The following is a 17,698-nucleotide window of genomic DNA, read 5'->3' as shown; positions in this document are numbered from 1 at the left end:
AGCTAAGCAGCAGTATCAGGGTTTTTTTGTTTTGTTTTGTTTTGGGTTTTTGTTTTTTTTTGTTTCATGGATTCTATATTTCCATCCAGTACTACTGTCTCTCCACTAGAGCTAATTGCCCACTTAAATTTACAGGGAATCTATGTTTTATTATACCATGTGACTAATCCTAAAATTTCCAACCCTTCTGACAGAAAAGCACCAAATAAAAAAAAAAATTTTAAAGCTTTTGTTTGTCTCTTAAAGGTGCAATGTGAGAATTGAGTATTTCCCATCATCCCTTTTAATGTTGTCATCTCTATTTTGACCTGCCTCTATGTCAGCTCTGGAAAATTGGGATTTATGATTGTTTTTTCTGTTTTGTTTTGTTTTTTTAATTTCCCCAAGAACCATCTGGTAGCCTTCAGATAATGTGCAATCTAGGAAGAAGCTACTCTGCCAGCAAAATTTGGAAAATGAGCACTAAAGGACAGCTACTAGATGAGCCCATTTGCCCATAACCCACTCCTGAAAGGCCTGGATTCTAAGAGAACCTGGAATATTCTTTAGAGTCTGTCCCTTAGAAGTTATGCTGCCTTGGGCAAAACAGTTCAGATTTCTGAGACTCAGATTTCCCATCTGTAAAATGGGGATAATATCATATTCACACTGCCTATTTTATCAAGCTATTATAAAGAGTAGATAAATAGAGAATATCTTGTGAATCAGCAAAATCCTATGTGACTATCAATAACAGCTTTTACCATTATTAAATAATTAAAGATGTTGACCTCTTTTTTAATCTGTATTATTGTCTTGAAAAAAATCACATCTCAAGGATAATTATTTCCTTCAATTGTTTTGACTTCTTTTCCATTCCAGATGTCAACAGCTGGCTCCTTACCTTTGGATTTCAGCTGCACAATGTGATTCCTGGATATCCCAAGCCGGATACAGATGCTATGGAACCTTCCTATGAGCTTATCCACACACAGATGAAAACGCAGGAGTGGGACAATAGCAAGGTAATCTGTGAGCACTGCTAGGAATCCTGTTTCTTCCAGCCCTAGAACCTAAAGTTCAGGATCACTGTCTCCCAAAGGCACACTTTGTCTCCACCAAATACATGCAAACTCTGCATGTTAAATTTTGGAGACAGAGAACCTGATTTTGAATCCTTACTGTGTGACCTCAGGAAAGTAACTCTGCCTGCCTAGATTTCCATTTGTTAATCCAGGCAGTAGCTGAAGGTCTCCCTGGCTCCAACATTCTGTGTTCTAAAGATCCTTTCTAGTCCTGACAGTCTGTGAGCTAAGATTCCTCCTAGTTTGAACATTGTAAGAGTGTATTCCATTATTCTATTTCATTGTAAGATAGCCACCTTGCATTATATGATAGCATCATCTTCCAAGCAGAAAATTTCTTTTCTTCCACTTCCAGAGTAAGGGAGAAAGAATCCTTTATCTCTAAACTCTCCTTCTTCCTCTTAATTTTTCTTTGCAAATGTGAAGAATCTGTATTTTGGAAGGCCTAAACATCCAGCTGTATAATAATATGACAGATGCTGTCCTGGAGGCAGAGCCTCTGAACCCTATAGCACCTCTGCCACTTACTAGCTGTATGACTTTGAACAAGCTGTTCCCCTCTCTGCACCCTGTACCCTGATTTCATAATCTGTAAAATGGGCACCATAATAATACTTATGCTATCAATTTTCAGGGTTGTTTTAAGAAAGTGTGTTTGAAAGTGTGACATGTTATAGAAATAGAAGTTACCCTTATTTAGACATTTAAACCTTCTGTCCCTGCTAAACACTGTGTTGATCTAAATGTCAGTCTGTAGCATTTTCTTACTCCTCCCCCAAAATATTCTGCTTTAACTAATTCAGATGCACTCTTCCCAAAAGAGGAAAACCCAAAAGATACATTCAGAATGGCAAACATGCTCTGTTGAGAAAATGGACAATATTCATCCCTGACTAGCCGAGGTTAGGATACTGGCACTTGAATAGTCACAAAAACTTTGATCATAGCCACCTCTTTCCCATTTAGGGCACTCAGGGACTGCCAACCACTCGGTATTGCTATAGCTCTTTAAAGCTGGGTGTAACCTTCCAGATCATATGGCCACTTTTTTTTTGCTAAGGACCTAGCCCAGCCCTCGGCATTTTACATTTGAAGAAACTGAGATTTGAGGAAGCTGAAACAATTCTCAGTTGAGAGGACTTGATTCAAGGCCACTCGACCCCCAGTGTCCAGATGGATAGCCTTTCTCTTCCATCAGGCCAAATGTTATCCTGATCCTTAGCAATCGGTACCAAACGTCACACAGAAAATTAAAGGCACTATTTTAGAGTGCCTCAGTCCTATATTAATTTTTCTGCCCCCCCTCCTTATTCAAATAACAGCTCTCATCCGTATCATCCCTTCCTCTCTACTTCTGATGCCCAAATCTTTTTTATCCAACAGCAGCTTCTATGAAATGTTCTTGGGGTTTTAGCATCCAGGGAGCATGACCTGAGACAACAGGTAACATGACATGGCATCCAGGAACATTAAGGCAAACTTAAGTTGTATTAATGATAGTGTACTGTCCAGAACAAGAGAGGGAATAGTCTTCCTACTTAATTAAGCCATATCTAGCATGTTGGTTTTAATTATAGGTGTTAGCTTTGTAGTTGCCATTTCAATCATGTCTGATTCTATATGACCCCATTTTTGGCAAAGATACTGGAATGGTTTGCCATGGCTTTCTCCAATAAATTTTACAGCTGAGGAAACTGAGGCAACAGAAGTATCCGAGACCAGTTTTGAACTCAGGTCTTCTTGACTCCAGGCCTGGTACTCTATCCACTGCACCATGCAGCTTTCCCTGTGTTCCATTTTAGGAAGAATATTAACAATCTGGAGTACACCCAAAATGGTGATGAAACTGAGGACCATATATATAAAGAGTGAAGGATGTTTATCCTAGAGGAGAAAATTGGGGAGTGGGAGAGGGTGGGGAGAGAAGACTTGATAATTATCTCCACGTAATCTGTTTATAATGTCATGTAAAAGCAATTACACTTAATTCTACTTGAGAGAAGAAATAAGAACTTTAGATACAAGTTTCAGAGAGGCAGATTTAAGTTTGATTGTGGCCTCAGATACTTATTAGCTATATGACCCTGGACAAGTTGCTTATTCTTGTTTGCCTCAGTTTCTTCATCTGTAAAATGAACTAGAAAAGGAAATGGCAAACAACTCCAGTATCTTTGCCAAGAAAACCCCAAATAGGGTCATGAATGGTTGCATACAACTGAAAATGAAGAATAGAAAGGAAAAACATGCTAATGATTATAACTGTTCAAAAATAGAGTAGACTGCCTCAGTGATTTTCCCATTGCTTGAGGCCTTCAAACAGAGATTGGATTATTCTGATTATTCAATTGGATTCAACAAACATTTATGAATTAACAGTAACCATTTGTCAGGAATATTGTAGCTGAAGAACACTGCTCAGGACCAGTTTGATGAAGATGCTTCTTTGCACTCTGATGGTCTGTGATTCGAGGAGCCATTCTGTGGACACAGAGCATTCTTGCCTCTTCTTTCTCTATCCCAGTGGTCTGGGAGCCTTTCTCTGATCCCTTTAGGATCTCAAGAGTGCCAATGTAGTCAACGCTTAGCTGTCTCTCATTCTTGTTACATGACCTGATTAGCCTTTGCCAATTAGACTCATCCTTGTTGACTCACCATGTCAATGGATTATTGATTCTAGCCCTTGGCAGGCACAGGGGATATTTGTTGTGAAGTGAGCTCTGGTTTTCATGAAACTCGAGGAAACAATTGTGCTTCGACAAGGTTCTATTAATTATAAAGAAGACTTGATTTCAGTAAGAAGCCAGGAGCTCAGACTCAGAAGCCATTTTCCAGGATTTCTCACAGTCAAATGAAGGATTTCTGAGAATGGAACTTCCCCAAGCTCCCAGGAAGCAAGAGAGCATCATAAGGGAAACAGCTATAACATCTTATAAGAATCATCCTGACTGTCCCATTTACACTCTTCTTAGGGTAGACAATTTAAGGGATCTACGGGCCCTGGTAGTCATGTTGGCACAAAGCAAAACAGTTAAATAGACTTGAATGCTCTTTTCCTCTTTTCCATGTTTACTGATTTATCTATTTGTGCAGGCCCCTGAATTCCTATATTCCTTCCTGTGACATCCATTTCCCTTTCCATCCACCCCAGAAAACAATCGATCAATTAGCAAACATTTATTAAATACTAGTCATGTGCCAGATCCTGGGCCAGATATTGGAAATACAACTACAGTAATGCTCTCAAAAAGCTTTATTTTCTATTGGAGGGAGAAATGGAGCTGCCTCGTGTTCTCAGATGAGCAAATAGAGAGGACATATAGAAAAGAAATAAAAAGCAATTGGAGACGTGACAATAACAATTCAGTGTATAAGAAAAGGCTTCTTAAAGGAGGTGGCTCCTGGGATAAGCCTTCAGAGAAGGAAGGTGTTCCAGGAGGCAGAGGTGAAAACAGAACATTCCTGCATGGGGAAAAAGAGTACTGAATGGCAAGCAGGCCAGTGTGGCTAGAATATAGAGGAAAGAAGGGGAACTCATCTGTAATCAGACTGAAAAGATGAGCTGCAACCAGATTGGGAGAAGGGCTGTAGATACCAGGCAAATGAGTTTATCTTCTTTTATCCTAAGATCCTCCTTAATAATGCTAGTATCTTCCTTCGGTTAATTATCTCCAATTTATCCTGTCTATAGCTTGTTTGCACAGAGTTGTTTGCATGTTGTCTCCCTCATTAATTAGTCTGAATTCCCGGAAAACAGAGACTGTCTTTTGCCTTTCTGTGTATGCCCAAAACTTAAGAACATAGGCACATAGTAGGCACTTAATAAATATTAATTACCTGACTGATTGACCAACTAAGGCAGTAGTGAACTACTAAAAAGCTTCTTATGCAAAAGAGTTATAACAGCAGACCTGTGCTTTAGGAATATCAGTTTGTGTAGAGGAAGGATTACAGAGAGTAGAGTCTGGGAAAAGGAAGAACAATCAAGAGGTGGTAGTCTAGGGGGAAAAGTGATGAGGGCTAAAATAAGGGTAATAAGATGGATGTGAAAGATATTAAGAAATGTTAATGGATAAAATTTGTCAAATAATTGGATTTGAGGATTAGGAAATGAGAAGGAAGAAGATACAAAGACAGAGAGATGACAGAGATACACAGAAAGAGGGGGAGGGGAAGAAAGAGAGGGACTCTGTGTGTGTGTGTGTGTGTGTGTGTGTGTGTGTGTGTGTGTGTGTTTCTGAATTGAAATTGTAAACTTAGATGACTGAAAAAATTATGATACTCTGATCAGACACAGGAAGGCTAGAAGGAGGACTAGATTTAAAGCAAGAAAGAATGAGTTCAGTTTGGGGGATTTTGAGTTTGAGATGCCTAGGGAACATTCAGGTGGAAACGTCCACCAGCAGTTGGTAATGCAGGATTGGGGCTCAAGAGAGAAGTGAGTATTGATTTGTAGGTTTGGAAGTCACTTGTATAGAGGAGATAATTAAATCCATGGGATCAGGGGAGGTATCGTGAAAAAGAAAATAGAGAAAAGAGGAACAGGTTAAGTCTTGCTTTGCATTCATGCATAGGGAATGAGATATGAATGATAGTATAGTCAAAAACACTGAGAAGAATCAATTGGGTACTTGGAAAGGACCCTATCAAAGCAGAATCCCAAAATTCAAAGAGGAGGAAGCATATGAACAAAATCACCAGTGGGGTCATGGGAGGATAAGAACTGAGAAGAAGCCATTGGATTTAGCAATGAAGAGATCATTTGGTGACCATAAAAAAGAGCAGTTTCAATTGACTGGTGTGCAAGAAAGCCAGGAACAAGGTATTGATGGAAGAAATTACTGTGGACCACTTTTCTAGCAGTTTTTCTGTGAAAAGGAGAGTAGTGAAGGGATGACAGGATCAAGTGAAGAGTTTTTTTTAAGAAGGAAGGAGATTTTGACTCTCATTTTTCTCTCCCAACATTCATAAAGCAATATGTTTTGAAATAAATAAAAGAGGAGGGAGGTTATGACATATTTGTTAGGCAATAAGACAGGAGCTAGTGGATAAGGAGAACATGAAAGTTAGGAAGGGAGCAATGAATGAAGAGGTAAGGTCATAGAAAAAGCAGGAAGGGATGAACTTAGGTAGAAGTGTTGAAGTTGGCAAAGAGATGAGACCACTGATCCCCTAAAAAGCATAGAAGAAAGGACAGGAAGTATATACCAAGGTGACAGGAGGCAGCTAGGTAACTCATTGGATAGAGTTGTGGGCCAGGAATCAGAAATATCTGAATTCAAATTTGGCCTCAGACACTTACTAGGTGTTTGACCCTCAACGAGTCACTTAATGTCTATTTACTGTAATCTGCTGGAGAAGGAAATGGCATACCACTCCTGTATTTTTGCAGAAAAGGAAAAAAATAGCATGGATAATATGGTCAACAGGGTTATGAAGAGTCAAAAGCAACTGACCAACTGACTAACAATCTTTGTCAAAAGAGAGAAGAAAGTTGGGTGGGCACAATCCATGATGCAAAGAAGCTAGTAGATTTTAGTCTATGACAAAGAAAAGATTGTGAGTAGCCTCTGTGCAAAGAGAGCTGATTAGGAAAAAGTTAAAGAATCAATAAGCAGTCGTGAGAGCTCATTGGAGGTTGGATAATAAGGATTTGTAGACCATCCAGATATGTATCTTCCTCCATAGACATTCCTGCAGCACATGAACAGAAGGGGAGCAAGGCATATAATGGGAGTAAGAGGGTTGGGGTTAGGAAAAATGGGAATAGTGATGAGAAAATTATTCCAGTATGAAGGATTGAGGAAACTGACTTGGTAAGCTAAAAAGTAAAGGATTTGAAGGAAAGAAAATGAGACTACAATGGAAGCAATGGTCTTTCAGAACAGGACTGAAGTTTTAGTGAGAAGGAAGAATAGTTTTAAGAGGGGTGAAGAATCAGGAGAGATGAGAAGACAGAAGGATGTGGTCAGAAAGAAGAATTTCACTTACGGACTATGGAAGATTTGAGGATGATGATGAAATCAAGAATATGACTGTCACTGTGTTGGCTAAGGCAGAGTAAAAGCATGGATCATGAAAGTTGAAGTTGATGTTACTCGTATTTGAGGAGACATCTTTGGGTAAATTAAGGACCCCGAGAAGAAGTAGATATGTTAAGGTAGAAAGGAATACAGTGAAACAGATAATAAACTCAAGCCATTCAGTCGCCTTATTGTCTATCCCAGATTTCTCAGTCTTATCCAAAGACTAAAATAAATCTACACAAACTATAATTTACAACATTCCCCCAATCAACTAATCTTGTCAGAAGTCTGGAGTACCTTGATAAAGTCATATTGGATCTTTGGGGCCACCAGAATGTTCTAAATAGTCACCAACCATCCATCCCTTAAATAATATATTCTAGAATCAAAATCAAAATCATATGTCTATAGTATGCAGGCTTCGCTCTTTTACCATTTTTGAAAATTCAGACCAAGATTCATCCTTCTTCATTTACGACAGTGGTTTTTGTAATCACATCCCCAGATTCTTACAGTCTATCATTAATCTCTATGAACTCAACAGTAGGTAGATTCTCTCTATATTCCTGACTATGTCAATTACATTGATTCTGTCCTTTTCAGTCTAAAAATTGTTCTTAAGTAAGAAGATGAAAAAATAGGCGCTATTGGTTATCATTTCTGGCACTAAAAAGTAACCATATCCTCTTTTCCTCATTGTAGCTTTAACTAAAGGCTCTCTTGTCATCCCATGATCGTTCCTTACCAGCCCTCAATACCTTCTTAGTTTCAGCACTCCTAATACTATTCTTGCACTTCTGGGCCATACTTTTGTATTCATTTTTTATTTTCCATCTTTTCCTGGGTGTGTCTTTTTAAATTTGGTGGATGAGTTTCTATATTAGTCTACTTGGGACAGCTCTCTTTTTTCGTCCTTCTTCCTAAGTGCCTTTTTTGAAAGTTTCCTAAGAATCCTTTTTTTTTTTCAATCCTTTGAAAGCTGGTTTCCACAAATCTAACATGTGAGTCAGACTATCTCTCTCTCTCTCTCTCTCTCTCTCTCTTTCTCTCTCTCTCTCTCTCTCTCTCTCTCTCTCTCTACATATATATATAGTGTTGTTTAACTCTAACTCTTAATGACCCCCTGGGGCGTTTTCTTGACAAAGATACTGGAGTAGTTTGTCATTTACTTCTCCAACTCATTTTACAGATGGGGAAACTGAGGCAAACAAGACTTAGTGACTTGCCCAGGATCACACAGTAAGCAAATGTCTGAGGCTGGTTTTGAACTAAGGAAGATGAATCTTCCTGATTTCTAGGTTCTGCTATTAGTCCATTGTACATGGATATGTATGTGTATACACACACATACATATAATACATGTATACATATATGTTTGCATTGTGTAGGTATATGTATGTACATATAAAATATATACATCCATATATTTAGTATACAAACTATGAAGTATGCATGTATGGATTAAACTATACATATGTATATTTTTGTTCATATTCCCATCTCTAGCTATCCATATAGATATGCCTCACCTTCTTCTCCTATATATATCTAATTCTTAGGCAGAATAGTCACTTCTTCCTAAAAGTTCTCATCATTCCCATCCAGACACCACTTTTTCTTTGGTGGTATTAGGTGTCCCAATTGCTTTCCCCTGTTCCTTTTCCCCTTAAAGCCTTTTGGACAAGGTTTACAGGACTTGAGATAAACACATTTTACTAAGCCTTATTGGGCACATTTTCCCCCAGTTGGTAGCTCATCATTCTATTATTATAAACTGTCATCAGAAACACAAAAATCCCATTCACAGAAATAGACTGTTTAGCCATGTCACTTCCTAAACCTGTCTCTCAGTTCTGAAACTCTTCCTATTAGTGATCTGTAGTTATGAAGATATTACCAGTTTCTTTCCCAAGGCTTTATAATTATTTAATCTCACCCCCTCATTTTTAAAGATGAAGAAAAATGAAGCCATTTCATAACAAGTTAATGACAGAAGCCAGGTTTCTCAATTTCCAGATCCATGATGCTCTTCCCAGTGCCTTAGGTCATGTTTTTTAGTAGTAAAAGATACTTTTTTTTTAAGGCATAGATGGAGATCAGCCAAATCGCATGATGAGGAAGAGAGATAATAGATAGGCAGACAATATGAACTACTCCTCCCCAGTAGTTAGGACCTTCTGTAGAATCTGTGGAATGATACAGACAATAATCATGCAGGATTTCAGATGCATTGAGTCTGTACCAACAAAGAAGATATTCATAGTGATGAGATCCTGGATCCATCAATCAGTCAAGGATTTACTGAGCACCTAGGGGGATACAAGGACAAAAGTGAAATAATCCCAATTACATTCTAATGGGAGAGACAAGTACATAAATACATACAAACAATTTATATATAAAGCAAATATTTGCAAAATAAATACCGGCTCTGGTCGGAGGGAAGACACTGCATTTGTATGGATCAGGAAAGGCTTCATGCTGAAGATGACCCTGAAAGACATGCGGTGGGGAAGGGGAATAGGACAAGAGCATAGGCAATTAGTGGAATGGAAAGGGCTGTGAGAAACTGGGAGTTTCTACCCCCTGCTGTTAGGGAGTAGATAATCCATAAGTATCCATTTGTGGAATAAATGAATACAGTTACTGTGTTCCTTATTTTCCATGTTCTCCCTAATTCTGTTTTTCCGTTTTGCCCCTCAGTCCATCCTTGGAGTGCAGTGTGAGGTTCAGAGGCAGCTAAAATCCTTTGTCACCCTGGAACGGTTTGAGCAGATCTACGGTTCCCACATCGTCGGCTGCCAGCAGTCCCAGGAGACCAAGAAATTCGCCTCGGGCGGCTCAGTCTTCGGCAAGGGAGTAAAATTTGCCATGAAGGATGGTCGCGTGGCTACCGATATCATCAGCACAGCCAACGAGGACGGCCGCAGGATCGCAGCCATCCTGAACAACGCTCACTACCTGGAGAACTTGCACTTCACGATCGAGGGCGTGGACACGCACTACTTTGTGAAACAGGGGCCCTCGGAGAGTGACCTGGCCATCCTGGGCCTCAGTGGGGGACGGCGGACCCTGGAGAACGGGGTCAACGTCACGGTCTCCCAGATCAACACAGTGCTTAATGGCAGGACTAGACGCTACACAGACATCCAGCTGCAGTACGGTGCGCTGTGCTTGAACACCCGCTACGGGACCAGCCTGGACGAGGAGAAGGCGCGCGTGCTGGAGCTGGCCAGACAGAGGGCCGTGGGCCAGGCCTGGGTCCGAGAACAGCAGAGACTGCGGGAAGGGGAGGAGGGCCTCCGCTCCTGGACAGAGGGGGAGAAGCAGCAGGTGCTGAGCAGCGGGCGGGTGCAAGGCTATGATGGATACTTTGTCATCTCGGTGGAACAGTACCCAGAACTGGCCGACAGCGCCAGCAACATTCACTTCATGAGACAGAGTGAGATGGGCAGAAGGTGACAGAGAGGGTCGGAGCATTCACTTCTTGCCAAAGACAGCTACTCTCTTGTGGCCACTTACCTGACTGTGTTGTACTCGGGAAAAATGAAAACAAACAAACAAAAAAACAGACAAAAAAAAAGAAAAAAAAGATTTTTTTTTCTTAATGAGCTCAGAAAAGAAAAAAAAAAAAAAAGATTGGTTGCACGGTAACTCATGCAACATCCTTTTTTTTTTTAATTTGGCCTTCACATGTTTTTTGCAAAGAACAGAAGGTATTTTTTTTTCCCGTAGTGTGATCAAAGTGAAAACTTTGCTGTCTCTTGTTCCTTTTTTTATGTTGTGATTTGGGGTCGTGTTTTATTTTCTTTTTATTTTTTTGTCTTTCTCCCTTGGGAGGCATTTTCAGATGAGTGGGTCAGTGTCTTATCCTAAGTAGTTGGTCAATCAGAAGTTAGCCCAGAGTATGTGTGTGTGTGTATGCTACCTGGTCCCATCCCAGGCCTGGGCTTCTGAAGACAAGAGGGAAAGGTGGGATGGAAAGAGAGAGAAAACCACACCCCAGTGCACTTATTTAAAGTTTCCAGGGGCCTGGCTGGGTCCACTGGGTGGAAGCAGCAGGGAGGGGAGTCCTACCGAATCTTTGAATCCTTGGTAGGGCCCTTGTGCCTCCATGTGACCCCCGTCCAGTACTTTGTGCCTCTGGAGACCCAAAAAAACCAGCATGTCCCTTTGCTGGAGGCCAGGGTGACATTCAGCACCCGTGGGCCCCAGGCTAAGACCCAACTTTAGATCTTGAAACCAGATATGTAAGACCACCACCATCCCCCCTCCCCACCTTCTCTGTAAAACTTGCAAAACTTGTTAAGCTTTTCAGCTAAGAAAAGCTTTTCCTTTTGCTCCCCAGTCTAGTGATGGAGCAGTACAGTAGCAGTCAAGCAAGTCCCCCACCCTTTCCTGGCCTTGGATGATATGGGGATTAGACTAGATCGTTTCTAATTCCCCTTCCAGCCCTAACATTCCACAAGTCTGAGAACTCAGTGCTCAAGGTTGAGCTCTCCTGGGGTGCTAGGTGCCAGATGTAACTGGCACCTCGTATTAGCCATGTTCCTTATTTTTGAGGCCGTGGTTGGGTTCCCTAGCTGGTTCCACTATTCCCCATAATCAGAGGTGAGATAAGATAAGCAGGGAGGGAGGGCTAATATGTCCCAATAAAGGAAACTTCCCGCCACAAGCAGAAGATCTTGTATACAGTAGGCATTTAATAAATGGTGATTCCAATGAAATGATAGATGTGGCAGTGGAGTTTCAAATTTGCCTTTCTTCTCAAAGTCTCTTTGATGTGTCCAGTCTAGGGTTGAGGGACTATGGGGAATAAGGAAATGTTAGTAAGGGTAGTCCACAAAAGGATTGTCATAACACCTAGGTGCTATTCACAAGCAGGAAAAAAAGATTTGCAGGGTCCAGAAAGAAAGTGGAATGCAGAGAGGCAAAATACTTAGGGAGAGAAATGTCTTTCTGATAAGTTGATTGAGGGAAAAGTCCTGAGCCAGAAATGACTATATCAATATCTATCTATCTATATCTATGTGTGTATATATATATATGCATATAGATATTTATATAGATATATGAAAATTCATAGGCCCCTCAAAAAAGACTGGTATATAACAGATTAGCTGGGTGACTACCTGTAAGTGCTGTGGAATGGGTCATGGAATAACTAATGCTGGGGGGAGGGAATGGGAGAAAGGGAAGGGCATTCCTGGAAATAACTCTGACTGGACAGGAACCCTAGAGGCAGCATGCTTAGTGGAAGGGACTTTGGAGCTGGAGTTTCAAAGACTTGAGTTCAACTGATATCTCACCTGTATGACATAAGCAAGTCATTTTACAGCTTTAGAACCTCATTTTTCATTTGTAAAGAATTGGCTGGCAGCCCAAAGCCCTGTTCAGCTCTCCCATAGTTGGGGTTTTTTGGTGTTTTTGTTTTTGTTTTTTGAAGAGACAGACAGACTGCCTGCTGAAAACCTTACTTAATTAACATGTCAATGTATTTTGAACTGAAGTGCCCCCAGAGCCGCTAAGAGCATCGCTCACCCTCCATGAGCCTGCCCTCACTGGATCAGGGCTGACCACCAGTCAGAAGTAGGGCAATCCAGCAGGGAGAGAAATGAAGTTTCCAGACGGATTCCTTTTCCCCCAGGAGAAGTGCTATGGGCCTGCTGTTGGGGATGGTCATAGAGTAGGGGCAATGTGGGTCAGCCATGATTTGGGAGCCCTTGGCAAGCCAAAAACTGATGGGTATCCAGGAAGGAGATGGGCCAAAGGGAGCCAAGCGTCCCCTACTCTGTGTATACATGCGTGTGTTTGTGTGTATGAGAAAGTGTTTGTAGCACACTCATATTAAGCTTGTGCTGTCAGCAAAGAGTTCCTTTCCTTGTTCACACACTCCATTGCCATGGCCATTATTGTGTGAGGGGGGCAGAACAAGAAGCTACCACCTTCTTTTGGGGGCTGGCTTGTTGAAAAATGGGCCTTTTGTGGTAGCAAATGGGTTTCATTTACATTAAGTGTGGAAAATGGATTTCAAGTCTGAGCTATTCCCAGTGGAAACCTTGTTGGACTGATAAGCTCTCGGTACCTTTATAGCCTTACTCACGGAGTCTTCAGATTATTACACAAGCTAATGAAAGCAGACTGGTCTCTTGATTTCCAAAAGCCTGTGCACCTTGTAGTCTGTGCTAGGCCAAGAACTAGGGGACAGTTCAAATCTGCCTGATGGAAATGGAATTTATTTGCCTTCGGTTTTCAGGTGGGGGGAGCAGATGTGAGAGATTATGTTTAACTGGGTGCTCTCCAGGTTAAAGAAAAAAAAAAAAAAACAGAAGTCACGCTACTGTGAAAATGGACTTTGGGTCTGTCCACTTATTTTACTGCCACCTCTAATCCAGAGCTCTGCTGAATTAAAAGACATTCCTTGAACATTGTCAGGGGATTAGTGCCAGCCATCCAAGCTGGACACCCAGCTCTGTCTGGCCATATCTGCTTTAAGGTGCAACAAAGTGGGATGAAACCCAAAGAATTCTGGATGGGACTTTCAGTCCCAGATCTGTCACTGACTTGCTCTGTGACGTGGGACACTTTCCCTTAGGAGACCTAAGTGAAGCTACTGTACTAGATGATCTGAGGTCCTTCCACCTCTGATAACATATGGATCTGTTCATCTTGTTCAGAAAAATGTCAGGTGTGCTACCCCTTGTGTACTTCAGTCTCTAAAATGCCCCTTGGTGATAGCCAGTACATGATGACAGGGGTAATGTCACTATTGGTGACTCTAATGGAATGCCTACTGGCCCCTTAGCCCTCCTCAGTAAGAAGAAACTATTAGGATCACCCACTGCAAGCTGCAAAGACAGCAAAGTGACTAAAATCATTGCCAAAAATCTAAATATCTGAAGTTCTGCCATGCTTAACCTTTGGTTTGGAAGCACTGGAAAGTCTCTTGCATTAAGTGATTATCCATTGTTACTTTTCAGCTACGTTATGGATAATCTCAGTAGAATAAAGAATGTTTTAAAAATTTAAGTGGTTCCACAATGAAATGAGCCACCTCATTGGGCAGCAAGTTTCCCATCCCTGAGAGGGGAATGACCTACCAAGAATAGTGTATAGGGTGGTCCTGTTCAGTCAGAGGTTGGACTGGATAACCTGCAAAGTTTGTTCTCCTCCTGGGCTTTTGTAATTTGTGATTCTCATATATAGTAAAGGAGCATCAGCAGCCCTAAATGGGAACAGAAGGATCTTAGAATGTCAGTGAGGAGTGAAATACCTGAAAGGTTATCCTGTCCACCCCATATCCTTCCTCTACAATAGCCAGAATTACCCAACAAGCACTATGCTACCAATTCTCATTGCAAAAGTCATTTGTTGCATCCATACCCTTTTGAGTTGTCTTTTTCTGAAGGATGGTGGGTAGTTCATGCTGAACTGCCTGCTCCATTATCCAGATCCCTCTGTGACCAGCAGCACATTTTATGAGATGGCCAATCAGGTTTTACATGTAGCATACAAGCTTAGGAAAAACTAACTCTTTAGGCAAAGCTAAAAATCCCAACCAGTGACTTGATCCATGACCTGAGCTTTTTAAGGACTGGGCTCAGTCCAAAGTTAAAGAAGCCAGATCAAAGCTTTCACAAAATATATTGGGGTTGCCCCAAAAAGAATGATTTCTCATCACAAAATGTCTTCCAAGTAATGATGAAATAAAATACCTGGGAATGGGGATGCCTTGGGAAAGATTCCTCTTGCGTGGGTTAACCTGTATAACTTCTGGGGTCGTTCTGACTTTTATAGTCTGTGATTCTACAGTTCAGTTCTGAGGCAATCAAAGCGCCTCCTTTGGTTGTGACACTCATTCTTGGGTACTTGCATTATATTGATCACTGACTAGAGAAGGTAGTTAACTATAGGATGAATCCTCCATCTTGTACCCCAACCCACCCATATATACACCTTTGACCTGGTACCTCAGCTAGGATGCAAAGTTCTTTCTTTGCATTGAGCTCATTGAGCAAGACCTTGGTTTTTTTCCCCAATGTTTTTAGTCAAGTGAGGAGCAATATATTTTACCCAGAAGAGAAACATTGAACTGCAGAGGCTGGGAAAGAGGCAGATAGTGGAGCAAGTTCTTAAATAATGCTGCTTTCATGCAGAGACCCTGCCACTCATCTCTCAGAGATAGCAGCTGAGACTCAGAGCCCTGAGAATTTAATTTCTACATTAAGAATCAATGATGTGAAGCTACCCCCGGGAAAATAGGAGACATTGAGAACCAAAGAGGGCTGCTATGAAACACAGGTCCTTTTTTCATTGAGAGGATCATGGGCAAAGGTGAGGAGGGGAGAGGAATGTGTTTGGTCTGTTACAGACACAAGGATCAATCAAAAAATATTTAAAAAGAATAAAGGACCTTTTCAGCTGCGACTTGTAAGTGTCACCCTGATGGATTGCAGAAAGATCCATTATACAGAGACAAGGCTCTTAACGTGAAATTTTAGAATTTGATTTTACGATCTCCAGCGAGGGCACGTCATATTTGCAGCAGTCTGTTTTGCTTCAGCCAGTGCGTAATTGAAACTTGGGCACACAGGCTTCACACTGGTTTGCCTCAAGGCCATATCAGAGGGATAAACACTCAGCAGCAGTGAGGCTCCCGGTCCTGTTAGTGAGGTCCAAAGCCTAGTTCCACTGCTTGCCAGGGTCTGGGCAGGGGGAAGATATCTCAGACTAGTTGATACCCAGTCCACTTGACAGCAACTGACCCTTTGGTGAAATGAACTAGAGCCCATGATTTGAAGGGATTCGAAGCAGTCGAGACCTTTCCAAGTCTAACCTTTTCCAAAGTTCATTCCTTTGAACTCCTGGGGACAGAAAGACCTTTAATTTGGGGTGTATGAGTCACAGTCAAGTTTATTTATTTGTCCCATTGGAATAAACATCTTGTAGGAAAGGGAGCAGAACAAGTGTTCAATAGGTAAAGAGTTTCATTTAACCTTGGTAGCAGCAGCAAACTCTAGGAGCAGATACCTTGCTTGGGTGATTCCCACCAACTGTATAATTTTCATCTTCAACTTTCCCTTTGAAACCAATTTGTTTATAAGAGACAGAGGGGTACATGAGTAGACATGGGCCTGGTGAGATCCCCAGTTCTGTTACTAAATGGCGAGTCAAGGTAAGCTTAAAGTGACAGATGGCAGTGAAATGGTTGGGGAATGCAAGGCTAGAAATGTCTTTTCTTACCCCATTGGTAAGCCTTACAGCTGCTCTCAAGAAAGTTTATCTATCTGGACACCTCCCAATGGGCTCCAGGACACGTCCTGGGAGGATACCAGATGGACCACAGGAAAACTGAACTCACAGCAGCTCTGGCCCAAAAGGAGGCACAGGTAGAGAACTGCAACCCCTACCTGAGAAAGCAAATCATGGAATCACCTTTTCTAACCTGGCCTACTAATTTTGCGTGAGGACTTCTGAATCTGCAGCTTGGATGAAAGAGACTTTGTGTCAGAGCTGCCTTGTGAAAACCCACACTGGAGAACCCGACATTGCTGTGTGTAATAGTTTTCCTGAAGTCTGGAACTAATTTTGAGAAATTTTTTTTTCTCGACACCTTGTGTTTCTAACACTGTATTCTTGACTATGTAAATACCGGGCAAGGCTGTAAATAAATGCAGATGTAGATACCTTCTAGAAAAACAAAAACAAGAAAAACAAAAAACAGAAGTGATCCTGTGTAGCCTTCGGTGACAAATAAAAGAATATTTTGTGTTTAAAGGTTTTCAGGGACTTTTTTGATGGGAGAAATAAATGCCCTCTATTGGTCTGGCCCTCTGAAAGTAGTAGAATTGTTAGAAGTCTTGGGAGTGAAGGGTGTGAAGGATATGAGAGAGGTTGATCTCTATGGGCTCTTCCAATTTTGAATTCCTTGAAAAATGGTGGTCAATTTTAAAAAATATATGGCAGTCACTGACCAAGATTGTTGCTTCCTCAGTCCCCCAGTAATTGTCTGCCTGTCAGAACAGATTGACTCATATCTGATCTGTAAGGCTATGAGCCTTTTCTAAGAGTCTCCAAAGCCCTACAGCTATCTTCACACCGACAGACTTATTTTCCTTGTCCTTCCCTGCTACTGCCACAACTCTGCCTGCTTTCAAAGCAAGTTCTAGGGCCCGCCCTACACAATGATGAAATAATCATCTGCCTACAAGATGTGATATGATACCCAAGAAAGAAAAATGATACTGAACATATGGCATTTTATGGTTTGCAAAGCTCTGTACATATGTCATCTCATTTGATCCTTATGACAACCCTATTAGGTAGGTACTCTCAGAATCCCCATTTTACAGATAAGGAAACTGAGACTGGGAGAGGTTGTGTCTTGCCCAGGGCCACACCTTTTGCAAGTGTGTGATGCTGGTTTTGAACTCACATCTTTCTAACTCTTTAAGTCCAGTACTTTTACCCACTTTGATAGGTAGCCAGCTACCTATCAAAGAACTACTGAACTATCATTTGAGTTCTTTGGGCTAAAAGCCTTCTGTTGAGATCACCATTATTACATTGCAGAAATATTAAATTGGAACACCTAGTAACCTTTAACTCAG

At 41.3% G+C, this 17,698-nt stretch overlaps 1 protein-coding gene across 5 annotated transcripts in view; it reads left to right on the top strand.

Moving 5' to 3' along the window:
* TENM4 (teneurin transmembrane protein 4) overlaps positions 1-16,865 on the top strand; it is a 1,164,499-nt gene extending 1,147,634 nt beyond the window's left edge. For all 5 annotated transcript variants that reach the window (XM_031963708.1, XM_031963710.1, XM_031963707.1 and 2 more), the window contains 2 exons: positions 862-1,004; positions 9,792-16,865. In XM_031963708.1, the coding sequence (XP_031819568.1) occupies positions 862-1,004; positions 9,792-10,550 (902 nt within the window). In that variant the 3' untranslated portion in view covers positions 10,551-16,865. The remainder of the gene's footprint in view (positions 1-861; positions 1,005-9,791) is intronic.
* The last annotated feature ends 833 nt before the right edge of the window (positions 16,866-17,698 follow it).

The sequence above is a fragment of the Sarcophilus harrisii genome, chromosome 3, assembly GCF_902635505.1.
Source record: "Sarcophilus harrisii chromosome 3, mSarHar1.11, whole genome shotgun sequence".
NCBI classification, from domain to species: domain Eukaryota; kingdom Metazoa; phylum Chordata; class Mammalia; order Dasyuromorphia; family Dasyuridae; genus Sarcophilus; species Sarcophilus harrisii.
Note: the sequence above shows the minus strand (reverse complement) of the source record. Positions and strands in the feature narration are given on the sequence as shown.